The sequence below is a fragment of the Diorhabda sublineata genome, chromosome 6, assembly GCF_026230105.1.
Source record: "Diorhabda sublineata isolate icDioSubl1.1 chromosome 6, icDioSubl1.1, whole genome shotgun sequence".
Classification (NCBI taxonomy): Eukaryota; Metazoa; Arthropoda; class Insecta; order Coleoptera; family Chrysomelidae; genus Diorhabda; species Diorhabda sublineata.
The window spans coordinates 26,174,859-26,191,859 of record NC_079479.1 but is presented as its reverse complement, the minus strand read 5'-3'; the positions used below and the strand labels follow the sequence as shown (position 1 = coordinate 26,191,859).

The 17,001-nt window shown below is 33.5% G+C and overlaps 1 protein-coding gene and 1 non-coding gene across 6 annotated transcripts in view; one reads left to right on the top strand and one right to left on the bottom strand.

The window, feature by feature from the left end:
- LOC130444809 (NAD(+) hydrolase sarm1) overlaps positions 1-17,001 on the top strand; it is an 89,686-nt gene that overhangs the window by 21,519 nt on the left and 51,166 nt on the right. The window contains exon 1 of one of the 5 annotated variants that reach the window (XR_008909996.1): positions 3,522-3,857. The exons of 3 other annotated variants lie outside the window; for them this stretch is intronic. Coding sequence is in view for 1 of the 2 variants with exons in the window: in XM_056780064.1 (XP_056636042.1) it covers positions 3,783-3,857 (75 nt within the window). In the remaining variant the exon portion in view is untranslated. Of the gene's footprint in view, positions 1-3,521; positions 3,858-17,001 lie in introns of those variants that run through there. One more of the 5 variants, XM_056780064.1, reaches the window with a different exon arrangement.
- On the bottom strand, positions 863-935 carry Trnav-uac (transfer RNA valine (anticodon UAC)). The gene has a single exon. It is a non-coding gene; the product is annotated as a tRNA-Val (tRNA).

Here is a 17,001-nt window from a genome sequence, read left to right as displayed (position 1 = left end):
GGCGACATTATTTACACCTAAATCTTTTACAATTTTATCTAATGCATCTTTCTTTTGATTTTGTTTTTATAATCATCATTATTAGGGTCCCACAATAAAGGTTTACCTTCGTAAACGTTAATTAACCTTATCAAATTCTCCCGGCTTCAAAACTCTTTACTCATTTTGTGGAAAAACCACACACATACTTTTCCACTGAATATTTTCAATAAAAAAATACAAATAATAATGTTTATATCCAAAAATTACGCAGGAAAACCACTTCAAAATACACTAAAACAGGTGGTAGGGAAAGTCACTGACAAACAATGTTCGATCTAGGACAGGAACATTCTAGCCAAACAAAAATAGCGGCCCCTTTTCTTTCTATACATGAAATGTTTGTTGGGGTAGCGTCCACACCAAAAACATTGTTTGTCAAACAAAAAAGTTTGTCGAAATTTTCGACAAATGTTTGGCAAACATTTCAAACAATTCAAACCGCAACATAAGAATTTTTAGTACTCTAGTCATTTGATACGTGGCTAGAAGACCAGAAATATTAGAAAAACGTTGTTTTTCAAAAATATCGATGAGAATTTCAAAAAATAATAACAATAAAAGTATGACTGAGAAATGTTACGGAAAACATCATAAATAACATGGCACCCGAAGTGGTCCAGATGAAACCCAGATGATTTTTGAAAACTCAACAAGTGTCTAATCAAATTTCCATTATTCTAGTGATTCTTAAAATGATACTGGTGAATTCCCAAATAATCTCGTATTGGATTAAACGCACAAAGGATCTTGGGAGACTCAATCATAAATTTCCATCTCTAAAAAAAGTTTAAAAGCCTCTGATATCCAATTTTATAAAAAGTGGTTCCGCCCGGGATCGAACCGGGGACCTTCTGCGTGTAAAGCAGACGTGATAACCGCTACACTACGGAACCAGTTGGTGAATCGACATGATTGTATATTGATAGTGTAGACCGTATTTTCATTGTTTCGAAAAACTATCCATTGACATATAAAGAGTATCAATTTCACCCTGTATATATCCAACAGATAAAATAATAAAGTTACAATTGTCGTGCTACCACAAGAATTAGAAAGAACTAAAGTTGTTTGTTCTGTAGTTAAACATAGATAAATAAAGAATATACAGGGATCTCCAACACTAATTATTCACACATAAACTTACATTGTAATTTGTTCGAGTAAATGTATGCATCCAACCGTATAACCTATACATCATATAAAAGTGTTTTATGTATCAACCCACACATTAACTTAAAACCAAGTAATTCAAGGTAACAATTCCCCATTTAAAATTTAAATTTCTTTTTGTTGTTTCCTGATCACGGTCTATGCCGTCGTCCATTTACCTAAACGGGAAATGGCCGAAATTATTTCCAACGAAACCCACATGATATAATATAAAGCTATTAAACAATTATTTGTAATTCGTGGTACAAAACTTTCATATAAAAGAATTTATTTTATGTACAAGATATGAATATGGAATATATTTGTTTGTTATTATAGATTTAACCAAAAATTAAAGACTATTTCGACATATTAATATTTACCACGTTGATGGATAGATATAGAAGAATGCATCTTAAGAACTAGGAATTTAAGCGTAGAATGTCTCATGGATGTAATTCGTGATCAAATTAGATCGGAATTTACAAAAAAATCTAAATTATCGACATCAAACATGTCTATGCTTGATACAATATTCCATACATTTGTTATAATCCTCAGTGGACCTATGGCGCGCTTTCCGAAGCGGATTTTTGAGTTCAAAGAGAAGAAAAATCACAGGTAGCTAAATCTGATGAATAGGGTGGCTTTAGTTTCGTGTTTGGCTTAAAAATCAGTCACAAGTGCGCTAGAATGTGATAGATCAAATCCATGATTTGTCCGTTAATAAATCCGACTAACCCCTCACGTATACGCTTCAAAATAGCTAAGTAGTACTCCTCTTTGATCATTCCACTGTCTGGAACGAATTTATGGTGATCAGACCACCAGAAACAATGAGCATCGACCTATTTTGACATGGTTTTTTCGGTTTTAGCTGATTTTCGAGATTTGTTTGATAATTGAGCAGTTTCAACGTTATTTTGTCCTCGGCTAAGTTATCAAGAATTTCTTTCGCAACTTAAGATTCAGCTCTTATCATGTGTTAACCAACCTTATATCCAAAGTGCATTGAACAATAAACAACATAGATTCTGCTCTAATTTTTTTATGTATATAAAATTGAGTAATGAACAAGTCACTAGTAGTATCCGTGTGAAAATTTGCAATACTATCAATGTTAATTTAAAAGAAAATGTCAAACCCAAAATTGCTTAAACTAAAACTCGCCCACAAAAGTTTTGTTTCAACTTAAGTAAATATCCGTTTAATGTAAAAAAGGACATAGAAAAAAACAAAAGAAGGAGAATTCTAATTTGAAATTAACTTCTTGAGCTAGCATAGCCTGATAAGTAAGTAGGTACGTGGAAATGACACTGGCTTCAAATAAATCTTCATTCTCATTGGGGATTTTCACTTGAAAGAAAAGGGTTTTTTAAACAATTTTCTAAAAGTTACTCCGATAAAAGTACGTGCAGTTTAACAATGAATTTTGTTAAAACGATCAGTAGGAAGGTTTTTGAGCTATACCAACACCAACTTGCCATGCCCAGTTGGCTCACTTAAAATTACTGGAAATTCCGAATCTTCGGTTTTTTCCGGATTTGCGAAATTCGAAATTTCTTCTTCTCCTAGATCAATATGGGTAAAAAGCATCGTTCCAAATGGAATAAAGAACTAAGAGCAGCTCGCGATAGGATTATATACATAAAACCCTACGGCCTAAATGGAATTCCACGTGTAGTACAAAAACAGTCATCAAAGTAGCACCCTGTTGTCCTAAGATACAAAAGATTGAATTACTTGAGCTCTAAAGATATAAAGACCGCGCCAAGTCACCTGCTTTTCATGGAGCATCTTCTACAATGGGAAGCCTCGTAGAATACACGGAATACATAGTTGCTCCAACTGTGTAAATTTATTTTTGATCCGTAGGTGCTACCAGCAAGAATCACGTAGAGACCATGAAACAAGTAAATACGATATCGCGTTCGTAATAACTATTGATCAAGTGTGTTGATTGTCATTATCTATTGGAGAGGTCTTATCCAATGCCTGCCGTATCCAAGAAGAAAAATTGAATGCTCTCCAGACATGGATGCTTCAGATATTGAAAATACGGAGCAGGTATACTTCAAAGCACTTCTAGGAGAGGTTACCCTAGAAATATGTTCAAATATATTCTTTAGATGATGCTAAAAGTGATTATTAGATACGATAATGAACTTAGATGTTATTGTTAACAAAAATAGAATTGGTGAAAATGTTTTTGGGGCAATTTTTAGGTTTAACAATTTTTTTGAAACATAAAACAATCTTTGTAAACACCCTATATATACCTTGAAAATAAAGAATTATAAAGAAGCTACGAATGTTTTCATAAATCCCTTGCCACGATGATGTTTAAGTCAGTTACTAGCAACGTCCTCACAACAGACCAGTTGCTAAACTTGGATGGACACGTAGAGGGGGATATATAAGCAGAAAACGAATCATTCACATAACAGTACGAACAAAAGTTCACGTAATATCGACGTAGTGGTGAAGAATATATCGCTCGTATGTGTTCTTCAACTTTCTAATATATGATCGGGTTTACGTCGTTCATTTTTGTTGTGTGAGTGCCCAGAGTGGTGAAAAAGTGTGTGAATATGGTGGTTAACAGAATCAGTAATATGCCAGCTCAGCCAAATTTAAACATGAGTCGCCTATTTTTAACCAGAAAGGTACAATTTTTTTTTGTTTATTTTTAAATAAATATGAAGTATATAGATGTTGTGTCGTTTCAAAATGAACAAAAATAATTAAACACTTGGCCTTTAGCCAACTGTGACCCTTTTAATATTTACGTCGAGAGATATATTTATGAAATAATGTTATATACATACATATATAAATAATTTACGTATTTCTAGTGATAAGGAAAACAATAACTACAAATTTATTCACGCAAATATTGTCGTTTTCTAGCATATAAATAACACTAGTTTTTTTTTTTTTATAAATATACCTTCAAAGAAATGTCAACCTAATTTCCTGTAACCTATGCACTAATTTTATAATTTTTTCAACTGCCCTGTATAGTTTAATATTCATGAATCCTTACGGAATACCTCGTTTCAAATTGAAACACAGAGGGAGTGTAATACGAGGATGGTCCCAGAAGAACTTGGTTCAACAAAGATAATACAAAAATTTTGGAAAAAAATATTTTTATTTTTTAACGTTTTCAACAGTTTCAGTTCCATACAATTTTCCCAGCGATGTTCAATAAGTTCAATACTCTTTTTATAATAAGAACCGACAAGCTCCTGAAAATAGTGCTGACACACCTCTTCATTCTTGCAAAATCTTTTACCGCCGAGCCATTTTTTCAAATCTGGATAACAAAAAAAAGGGGGCTAAATCCGGTGAATAGGGTGCTTGAGGTAGCAATTCAAACTTTAATTCATTAATTTTGGCCATTGCAATAACGGATGTGTGAGCTGGTGCATTGTCTTCATGAAACCACACTTTCTTCTTAACCAAATACGGCCTTTGTTATTTGATTTCTTGCAATAAGTTCGTATAATACTCGCATTTGATAGTTTTTCCTTTTCCAATATAGTCAATGAAAATTATATCACACGTATCCAGAAAAACCGACACCATGATGTTGCCTGCATATGGAACGATCGTTGCCTTTTTTGAACCGGTTCTTCCTTTTCAGTCCTTTGTTTTGATTGTTCTTTTGTTTCGGGTGTGAACTGATGGATCACGTTTCATCCCTGGTTATAAAACTGTGCAAAAATTCGGCTATATTTTTGCAAAAAATTGCCAAACACTCGATAGAAACATTTTCTCGACGCTGTTTTTGTTCCATGATGAGCAAACGCGGCATCCATAGTTAATATGCGATGTTTTGTACTTTTTGAAATGCCTACTATGTCTGCGCACTTTCAGTCTACGATCATCCAGTATCGCTTTGTGGATTTTTTCTAACATTTCTGGAGTCGTCATCTCATTTGGTCGACCATTGCGATGATGGTCTTCGCAGGTCTCGTTTAAACTCTTTTACCCAATATTTTTCTGTTGATAACGAAGGAGCCGTCTTACCCAATCTAGTTCAGCTTTTATATTGGTTGGGAATTTTTACATATTCACTGAGAACGTTCACTATTGATGGCTGCCACCTCTAGGTCAGACCAGGTACAACCTTGTAAGTAATGTCACTTTTGAAAAGTGAAAATCCTTAAGACCGCTTGACATAATCCAAGACAACGTGCGAGATATTGCACGCAATTCCTTGCAAGATCAAAATATTACTTAGAAGAATATTGCACATCGCTTGCCATTGCATTATGGTTGTCACTAATTAAAATTCCATAAGTAGAAGTGAAAAATTTTCTAATCAAAAACTTTATTTGGTATTTTGTGGGCAGTTTGAAAATGGAAATAGCAAAACTAGGTGAAATAAACAATATAAAAGTGCATTACTGACAATAATTATATCTGCTGCTATCTTTATTGTTGGAGTCCCATGTACAGTTTAGCTGGAGAATTGGATGAGTAAACAGAAAAATTAATTGAGAATGTGCCGAGATCTTGCATAAAACAATCAGCTGAACTTCTTCTTTGCATGCTTTTGCTCAAGAATTGTATTGCATCATGTCAAGCGGCCTGCGGCTTTTACGTCTCAATTTGATACGTTTTTGTTATGCCCGCCTCAACGCAACTATGGAGTGTGATATTATGTTGATAAGACATTATTGGAAACAAAAGTTTAGAGCACCAGTGGCAGCAAAGAAAGCACGTGTAGCCTAAATTAAAAGATAATGCGAAACTTACGCGGAATAAGATCCATGGCGAAATTATTGAGTGTATTTTGTAATAGGAATCAACATAATAATCATTACGAACAATAAAAGGTGTTGTTTTGTCTTAAGTAAAGACATATATGAAGATAAAAAGCGATTTTGTTATTAATTAATCAATTTAATTTGTTTGCGTTTGTCGGAATTCGCTCTTCTTTTGATGTATTATCAGTTTTGTTTTCATTTATATCGCAAAAACCAAGTAATAAGTAATTCTGTAATAATTGTCGTATAATAATTGATATTCAATTCCATATATAACAATACCAGCTTTTACCCGCGGCTTCGCTCGCATTGAAGCCATCAAATAAGTATCAGAGATCAATACAATAGAAATGAATCAATATGATTGGAAGCAAGAGTTAAAATTTCTTATTTTGCTCAAAAATTACTGTAAAACTTAACAATAAAGTTTTTAAAAGCTCTTCCGGAACAGCACATTCCAACAGTTTCATCTTTCCATTTGAAAGCATCGCAATAGTGACATTTTTTATTCATTGAGCCAATAACAATCAAACGATAATTATGATATTAAACTAAACCAATCTTTACGCACGAAATTTCGGCGGCGCTTGGCCTGCATTTCTGCGTTACGAATTCTTCTCGCTTGCGATTGTTCTATCGCTGTTCCAACCGCCTAAACCGTAGCTTGTCTTTCTGAACGAACTCGTACCTGAAAAGGAGTTTGAGCTGCTCTCAAAACTCTTTGTCGCTCTGCTTGCTGTTGTCTTCTCATCTCTGCGTGAACCGAAGATTCTTTATTTCATGCAACTTTTGCATGGAGCTTTTGCTTCGAGGCATTTTTAAAGAACAGCGTAAGAATTAAAACCAAAAAGTAAGATCTAAAATAATGAATAGCATGGAACCTAAAAAATAACACCTAACCTCAAAAATTCGAATAGTTCTATACTGCATATAATATGTACATTCACATTTATAATATTAGCAAGGATTATATTGGGAATCAATGAGATAGTGACCACTTCAAGAAGTATCAATTTGAAAATGTATATTTCATTCTCAAAAATACGGTAATCCATATCACATTTATTTGTATTGGGTGGAATTATTAAAAATAGCTAATATTTGTTGTGTTAAGGCTGCTCAACCGGTCATCCTATTAGTCAGAGTCTGCGAGGAATGGCCAGTACGTTGAACATAAGTAGTCTGCTGTTTACGATCATTACCCAAAAACTGGTAACTTTAATCGAAGACGAGGTTCTGGGAGAAAAAGGTGCACATTCGCGAGATATGACCGATTCATTTTCAGCTCATCGCTAAGAAATCGGGCACTCACTTGTATTCAAATTCAACAAGAGCTCGGAGATACACGAGGAGTTACTGGATAATGGAAAGAAGACTTACGGCAGCTAACCTTGAACCAAAAAAGATATATACTGGCCCTAAATTAACACCAGCCAACTGAGCAGCTAGAGGACAAGTCCACCAGGAGAAAGATTCGCGCAGTGTTGCACAAAACACGCTTTTTTTGGAGGAGGTTACTGGATGGTTTGGGCGGGCATTTCAATTGAGACAAAAATCGAGTTTGTTTTAATTGAAATTGGAGTTGAAGTGGGGGGATTAAACCGATACATAGAAGAAAGTGGAAACTTCATCCTAATGTAGGGCAATGCCCGTCCACATACTGCAGATTTCATACGACAGTATCCATAGGAGGTCGAAATTAACGTTATGGATTGGCTAGCAGGTGGACCGGATTTAAATCCTATCCAGCATTTATGGAATGCACTTGAAAGGAATGTTTGGGCTAGAAATCCTACACCTTCTTTACAGTTAATTATAACTTTTGACTTTTAACCGCGAGCGAGTTGATTTGTTTGCTCAAGAATGTAATTAACTTTATCTTTCTGGCTACTTCTTGATTCTTGAGGTGAGGAATCTAATGGTGTATCTTATTGTATCGAAAATGTCGACATGATCAAAAAACATACCAAAAGGTGAGTTACTTATAACATTTTATAGGTTTTTATACAAATTTTCAAATACCATATTGAAAATTAAACTTTTTTCTTGATGAATGCCATGAAACTCTATTCAAAATGTCTCTATCAGCGTCTTTTTCATTAAAAACAAGAGTCGGCGACGCGTAAAATAAAAAAAACAATGTCCCACGCCACTGACTATTTAATTTTTAATCTGTTTACAATAAAAAAGAAGAACGGCTTATACTTTATAATATACATATAATCATTCTCAAATTACCGTTAGAATTTTTGAAAATATCCTACAAAGAATGCACACTTTTATTATTTTTTCGATGAACTGATGAATGATGAAAGTCAAAGGTCTCTGTCTTATCAACTAAGTTATATTAAAGTGAACTTATGTCATTATTGTCATTAAAATTCCAGTTAGTGACCTGTTTGTCAGAGCTCACTACTTTAGGATGGTGGTATTTAAAAACGCAGTGTTGCCAGTTATAATTTATCAAAACCATTTTAAACAAAAGTGTGGCAATAGATATAATTGTAATAAAATAGACAAAAGAGAAATAAGTAAATATGAAGACATCAACTACGCGTATGGACATTTGTTGTAGTATATATGCACAGAGGGAGTGAGTAGAGAGGGAACTTTTTTAAAAGTTATTAAGCAAAAAAAAATATAAATAAATGAAGTGGTTTCAATAATCTGACTACTGTACTGTTGGATATCAAGTCTATTAAGAACACACTATCCGTGTATATGCTCTCTTAAATACTAATCTTATTGTATACAAAAGCTATAATTAATTATATTTATGGTCGGTAGAGTCAAATCAATGCAAAAATAAAAGTGAGTAATTTGAGGCGTTAATGGAACTTCAAGTGTCTAAGGGACACTTGAATCGCTTAAATATGCCGTTGGTTCCCATTAGGAACGGTCAGTGTACAATAAATCTTAACGAATAGAATAGTAGCTACAAGTTAAATAAGTAGATTTATGATTCTTCTCAGTCCCACCCAATGGAGGGTGAAATAAGGAACACTTTGTATCACTTAATATATTATTAACAGATCCTAACGGTTCCCACCAGGATGGTGATAGGGTCTGTAGATAACAACATTGATTTAAAAGGAAATAAGACAGCAAAAAACGGTTTCCAAACATTTTTATAGGAACTAAAATCCTTGAAACTGTACAAATATACCATTGATAAAGAAGGAATGTAGATTGGATTACAATAGAACTGAGAAATTCAAAGAAATGATAAAGCAAAGAATAGACATCTCAAGAAAGTATTATAAGTGAATGTATCTATAACAAACACATTTTTCATCAATTTGGGAATGCGATAATGATTTTTTTCTTATCGAGGAATATACCTTTTGATAAAAAAAATTGATTACATTAATATATAGATATATACATAGGTATCGTTGCTGAAATTGCATTTGTTTTTGCCAACTAAACGCAATTTCGTAATGTTACCAATGAATATATAATTTGTGGGTAAACTTTAATACCCAATAACATATAAAATATTACGAGAAAGTTTGCTAACATAAACATTTTGTTTACTAACCATTAGTCAGATAAAACAAGTTAATTTCTTTGTTTGTGTTTCCCATAGTTTCTTTGTTTATAACTATCGTCGAAGTATGTAGTTCTTTGTTATTCCTCTGAACCTACAACCACATTAGTGAAGTGTACGTTCAATATCAAATAAATTATCAAAGAATATACAGTTGTATTCGTGAAAATTGATTGTATAGTATTGATAATATTCAGTACAAAGTTAAACAGTAACTTTCATAATAATAAACTTTAGATGAATTTACGCATTGCCACTATAGTCCTCGAGCCCTCGACCCATTTTTTTGATGATGACCAACAAGCTGGAAATTTGTAAATCGCTTGTTTAAGTCAAGACCGACAACTTTTTCCTTTGCGAAAAACCTCGATTTTGCGCCATTCTCCCCGTAGAGGGCGGTAAACATGTAATTTGGGCGAGTTACCAATAATTAATTACCAACTGGTTGATATTTATTTCAATCGGGAGATTATTCACGATTATTACCTTAAAGAAATTTGTCCGACAAAAATGACGCGCAATTTCCCCTGTCCGACAGGGTAATTATGTCAGTTTACCACGTTTATATTAATGGATAACCAGCAAGCTGATTTTTTGAGAATTCGAAGATTAATAAATTAAAAAAGCATATACTGATGTTGTCCGACGTATAGCGCGCGCCATAAAGGGAGTCCGACACTTGAAATCTACGTTTTTAATAACCAATGCATCACTGATTACTAACCGTCAGACAACGGGAGGGTTTATAAGAAAAACATATTTTCTGACTGAATATCACTTTGATCGACAGAAATATTGCGCCATAAACGTAGTCTGACACAAAGAACATATAAATTCATTTTTTTTGTTAATTTTTTTTTCTTTTTTGTTAATTTTTTACTGTTCTATATACTTTAAAGAAGCTGAAAGGTACATGAAATAAGGGTAAAATTTTCTCAACTCTCGATTGCATCTAATTATTTTGCAATTTCATACTACTATTTCGTCCCTAGGGAGTAAAGTTCAAGGGAGGTCTAGAAGCTCAGAGGGTGTGACATTGAACTTGCTCCCGTGGAGCGAATTTTGTACAAGTTAACCCTGAATTCGTCGAACCAAAAACTGAGCTAAGAAAGCTAAAAATGCTTAATTTTATCATTTTCAGTTTTAGTTATTATTGAAAATAAGAATATGTTCACATTCAGCTGTTTTAAAATAAGTAGATAAAGGGAAAAAGCCAAAAATTAAGATACAGTTTGTCCATTATACTGGACAAAAAAGCAATTGTGTTTTTTAATTATCTAAATAGTTTGCCCCGTGATTTTTGTCTGCCAATGAACTTTATAGATTTCATATGTCGTTATGAAGTAAAAAAAATCAGCCTGTTGGTAATCGGTGATGTATTGGTTGTTAAAAACGCAGGTTCCAAGTGTCGGACTCTATTCGTCGGACAACATGAGTATATGCTTTTTTAATTTATTAACCTTCGAATTCTCAAAAAATCAGCTTGCTGGTTATCCATTAATATAAGCGTGGTAAACTGACATAATTACCCTGTCGGACAGGGGAAATTACGCATTATTTTTGTCGGACAAATTTCTTTGAGGTAATAATAATGAATAATCTCCCGATTGAAATAAATATCAACCAGTTGGTAATTAATTATTGGTAACTCGCCCAAATTACATGTTTACTGCCCTCTACGGGGCGAATGGCGCAAAATCGAGGTTTTTCGCAAAGGAAAAAGTTGTCGGTCTTGTCCTAAACAAGCGATTTACAAATTTCCAGTTTGTAGGACTACTAGGACCGCGATCGGCAACCTTTTGAGCCAGGAGAGCCAAAAATTAAAATTTAAACAAGTTTTTAGAGCCATGAAATTTTAGTACAAAAAAATAATTTTTTATTCATAAGAAAAAATCTCTATTTATCCATATGTATGTAATGTTTTTCACTAATCGTTGTTACCCCTTGATTCTTTCTTTTCATACGTCTGGCTCTATAAGTTGCTATTGGAAAGATTTTATTTAAATTGATCCTATTGTCTTCAAGAAATTTTTGTACGGCATTCGCTATATCTTTTCTCTAGATTATCTCGAGAGCTGTAGCAATCCTACAAGCTTTTCTTTTGGACTTTGGAAAGAGATATATCTATTCACAACCTTTGCGGCATCTTTAATGTCACATCTATAACAAATGATAAATCGGAAGAAGGTTGAATGTTTTACATTTGAAGACAATTTAGCCTTTCTATATTGTATTGTTTTAGCGGGTAATGGCAAATCTTTGATCTTTTTCAAGATCCCTGGATTGTTTTCGAAATCACGAAACAGTTTTTCAGATGCACGTATGATGCAATCCTTGACGTGTGTCGTCAAAGGTGAAAAAAAGCAAGTACAAGTACAGAACGATTTATAAAATCAATAATCTTTGCGTATGGAACTGCAAAGTCACATTTCCTAAGATCCGCATGTGGCTCACGAGCCGCAAGTTTCCTGTGGGGTCTTCAAAAGGGCCAAAATTTATCTCTGGCTAAATCACACAACATATAGCTTTGGATAAACAAAGAAAGTGTTCAAAGTACATGAGGAAATTTATATTAAAAAAACGAAGTGAGAGTATCTGAACAGTTATGCTCCCAAGGTATGAGAATTATACTTTTGGAATGTCAAAAAACTATGGTCACGACATTGGGAGAACGTTCCTCGAATTATCGTTATTTTTGTAATTTAATTTCAATTTCATCTGCTGTTTCATTATTCTGCGGTGTCTTTCCTACTCCCATGTGACTTTCATTCAAATAAAACAAAGTGAATTTTCACCTGAGTTTAAATATAGTAATTTGACGTAATATTCAGCGAATTTCGCATCGATATGAAATTTTCGCGAATAATATTTACACAAGTTGGTAAATTCAAGCGGGATATTTCAGTTTATTTTCACAACATTTATATTTATTGCAATTGGGTAAATGATGAAAATATAGTCCCTATAAATCTGTATAGTTAAGATCATTTATTTTATTGAAAAAATAAACTAGAACATTCCAGCACGTACCCTCTATATCCGATTTATTATCGACTAGCTTCCGTATAATTTAAAAAAACATCAACATACATCGCATAATCAATTTCTTACAATAAAAGAAGATATCCCCCTAAAAATGTGATAAGTAGTTTCAATTTTGAGTTTCAATAAGAATCAACTCGGGAAACGTAGACAAGCTGCTTCGGTTGGCTGGGGTTAATTTGGGACCAGTAGCTGGACTTTTTCGCTTAAGGTTAGCTTCTGACTGTCGAGCGACTCCTCGGGTTTCTCTAAGCTCTTGCTGGACTTGAATACCAGTGAGGATCCGATTTTTTAACAATGTTTTGATAATGTTCGATAGCTAACTGTGTAGTGGTAGTTTGAAGATATTTACTTATCTCATTGTCGTGTTTTATACGATCATACATTTTCAAAATTTTGTATACACTCCATATAAAGTTATTTGCGATGTTGTGGTGTTATCAGTTTTAATTATAAATTATAATTTGGTTAAAACATCAACTTATCATTAATATTTTGTGGTTCTACGCAAATCACGTTCACTATAATTAAAAAAGAAACATGGAAAAGGACAATTCAAATGCACACAGTCGAAATTCGATCGTTGAATAGTCTAGACCATTAGGCGCCAATGTTATTTTGAAAATACAAATCTCCCATATACGATAACAGAAATATTGTACGATGACAGAAAAGTGTATATACGATTACTTTTGTGCGGAATGATATTTGTTTGTATAAACAGTCCAACGGCTTATATGGGAGATGGTTAGAAATAGCCCAGTCGTGAAATAAGATTTACAATTAATTTTATGTGTGAAAAACAATACCACGTTTTTAAAAATTGAATATGACCGTTTCGTGGACTTTACGAAATCATGTTCAGACCAGATATCGCTTAAAAGAATTCTATAATGTCATGGGAATTGAAAGAACAGTTAGAAGACTGAAGGTTCCCAAAAGCTTATCATGTACATACTAAGATAAGCATTTCACGGAGAACACCAACATTTGACAAATGTATGGAGTAATGTTAAGTTCAAGGATGAGAGGTTTTTGCGTAAATTAACTAGAATAATTGAGGCGATTGAGCGACCATAGTCCTGTAAAAACACCCATTGTCCATAAAAAAAGGAAAAACTACGTTGGTATTTGAAATATTACCAATATTTCGATTAACTTTTTTTTGGCCGACATTCGCTAATTATAATATAAAATATGTCTTATTTAAGAAAAAACCAAATTAAGCAAAACGTTGGGCGACATAAAGTTTTTTCCACTTTCCCAAACAAGTCAAAACTGGACTATGGTGGTTTTTGTAAGAAACGCTACAATTCAACTCGACAAGAACAACCGTCGTTGTGACTTACTGCCCCACACCAACCCTAATTTGCTTGTCTTTTAATGTTCACTTTGGCAAATACAGGAATGAATGTGAACTAACCACGTCCGTCAATGCGCGTTAATGGTAGTAGGGATTAGTACGGTCCTTCAAGCAGCTATACTTTACTACTATTGTCAGTTTTATGGTGTCTGTTAGATAGTGACGAGCAGTACTTCCATTGTTTTTACTGAGACGAGAAAAATATTTATTGGCGCAAAAGATATTATTCTTAAAAAGAAAAGTTTTGACTGGACAGAGTCGAGAAATTTTGGCAAGTATAATTTATTTTATGCGCCAGGAAGCATCAGAAAATAAACATATAAAAGACATTCAAAAACTTCAAGAACGTGTTGCTATTGCCACATGTGTCATTGAGTATACGATTTCATATATCTAAAAGGAGATGAGGCAAATAAAAAATGGGAAATCTCCATCGTTTTCTACTCTAAACATAAAAAGAAAAATATCAAAACCCAAAACAGGCTTGGATAATTGTGATAAAAATGTTCTAAGAAGATATATTTTGAATTATCAAGTGACCCATAAAAGTACCAATTTTGTGCAAGATACATAAAATATTTCACGATTAATATGGCTATACAGGTTCAAGGGAAAGTTTAAGAAAAATTATGCATAGCATGTGATTTCGGTAGAGGAAAACTAAAACAAATAGAAAACTTTTAATGGAGAAATCTGAAATCAGACAAAAAAGATTGAATTTTTTAATAAATATAAAAAAATTCGCGAAGAAAATCGGTCTATAATATATATGGATGAAACGTACGAGGATATATTGAAAAATTATTAGCCTACTACAGAACCAAACAAAATTTTAAATATTTTATTACTCAACATATTCTCCTCTTAATTGGATACATTTATTGCAGCAAACCTGCAACGTCTCTAGACATCATTTTTTCAGTTGAAGAAAGAGATGATAGTCGGACGGAGCCAAATCTGGTGAATAAGGAGGGTGTTCTAGTAATTCAAACCCTAAATCACGAATTTTTTGCAAGGCAACATGAGATTTGTGTGCATGGGCGTTGTCCTGCAAAAACAAAACACCTTTCGATAGCTTTCCGCCTTCTCTTTAATTTTTTCTCCCGTAGAGTGGTCAGTAATATTGAATAGTAATCTCCAGTTATTTTCCTACCCTTATCCAAAAAAATCAATCATAATTACTTCATGGCAATCCCAAAGCAAGAACTTTTCCAGTAGATTTTTGGACACGAAACTTCTTAGGTCTTAGAAAATGCGAGTGTCGCCATTCCATCGATTGTTGCTTTGCTTTGCTTTGCTTCTGGATCGTAGAAATGTACCCAAGTCTCATCCATAGTAACAATTCGATTTAAGAAGTCTACATCGTTTTCAAATCGAGCACTGATCGAACGCGATTCTTCTACCCTTGCACGCTTTTGGTCAACATTCAAACATTTGGGGATCCATTTTGCAGCAATTTTTCTCATGTCCAAATTGACGTGAACTATATGATGAACGCGTTCAATATTCATTGCTTCAATATCAGTTTTAGCCCAATTCGACGGTCTGATAAAATCATGTCATGAACTGCATCGATATTTTCGGGAACTGACACAGAAACTGGTCTTTCCGATCGGTCATCATCTTCAATGGAAAAGTTACTTCTTTTGAAGCTTCTAGTCCAATTTTTCACGGTCGCATACGAAGGACATTGAACACCAAGGATATTAAGCATCTTCGTAAATCTGCTTACCTCTTAACCCTTTTAAATAAAGGTACTTGATGATGGTTCGATACTCCAATTTTTCGATTTTCACAATTTCGATGGACATCTTTTTTTGACGTCAAACTTTACACTGACACTTCTAATAAGTTATTGTTCGTTGCTATGGTAACGCAATATTTAGTTTATGCATGGAACTGGTCTAGGCTAACTAGATATCAATACATCCTCGTATATTCATTCTTCACATGCACATAACAAATCTAAGTGATGATTATCTGTACTTTAATTATGTATTTTTAATGATTGTTTCAATGCTTTCGAAGGGTTTGAATCCATGTAAAATATTGGAATTCCCACCACTTTCATTTACGTCTCCTGAATAATTAAAGAATGTTACTTAATATATATTTTATTCTAGGGTACAGAATTTAGTATTTTGATTATTTACCGTACTAATTCATACCAAGCGCATATTACCCTCTTTGTCATCCGAATACTTTCTCATTTTAACTTTGTGCCTCTCGTACGTTTCTCGACATTCACTTCTGTATTTGCCAAACAATATAATTCTCTTCATCGTTTTCTTCGACAGGTTTATTATCAAGTTTAAATGTGGATTCGCTATGAACTAAATCATAATTGGGGTTGAAAGTTGTATAGCTTCAACTCCCACTTTGAAAAGGGATGTAAAACTAAATGCGACTCGAAAAAAATGTGGTTTCTTGCTTATAGTAGTTGTCAAAGTTAGAGCCTTGATGTAGTAAAAAGAAATCTATATAAAAGATGTTTGATCTTGACTTACCAATTAACTGCTTTAGTTAAGCAGATTGATGACTGGTTTTTCGACAGCCGTCGTAATGTAGCTTAAAGAAATTGGAGACCAAATACTTGAGCAAGCCTCACAATTTGCTCAGCGATTTTTAAAAGTTCAAGCCAACAGGCCTGATTGCTTTCTTCAATCTTATTAGTTTCATTAACTGAAAGCGTTTATTAATTTTTTATTGCTTTTTATTTTGTAGAGGACATCTTCTAGAACTCAGATAAATAAATATCAGAAAGTTTACCGACTCCAAAAGAATGTAAATACGCATTAACAGCATCAATGTTATCTCGATTGTGGTAATTTAACCATGTGCTAACCCAAGTTGAATTTGATACGACAATATTGTTGCGGCTTGTGCCAATTGCTTTTGCCTTTTTTTATACAAAATCTGCTTATAATTGCATTTAATATAGCGTCTATTCAGCATTCTTTCCATTTAAAGTAACACGAGATAGACGCCAGGTGGGTTTAGGTCATAGAACCTCTTAGTTAATTTCTAGGTTTCCTACATCAATATTTGCAGAAAAATATAAAATTAGGACGGTCTCT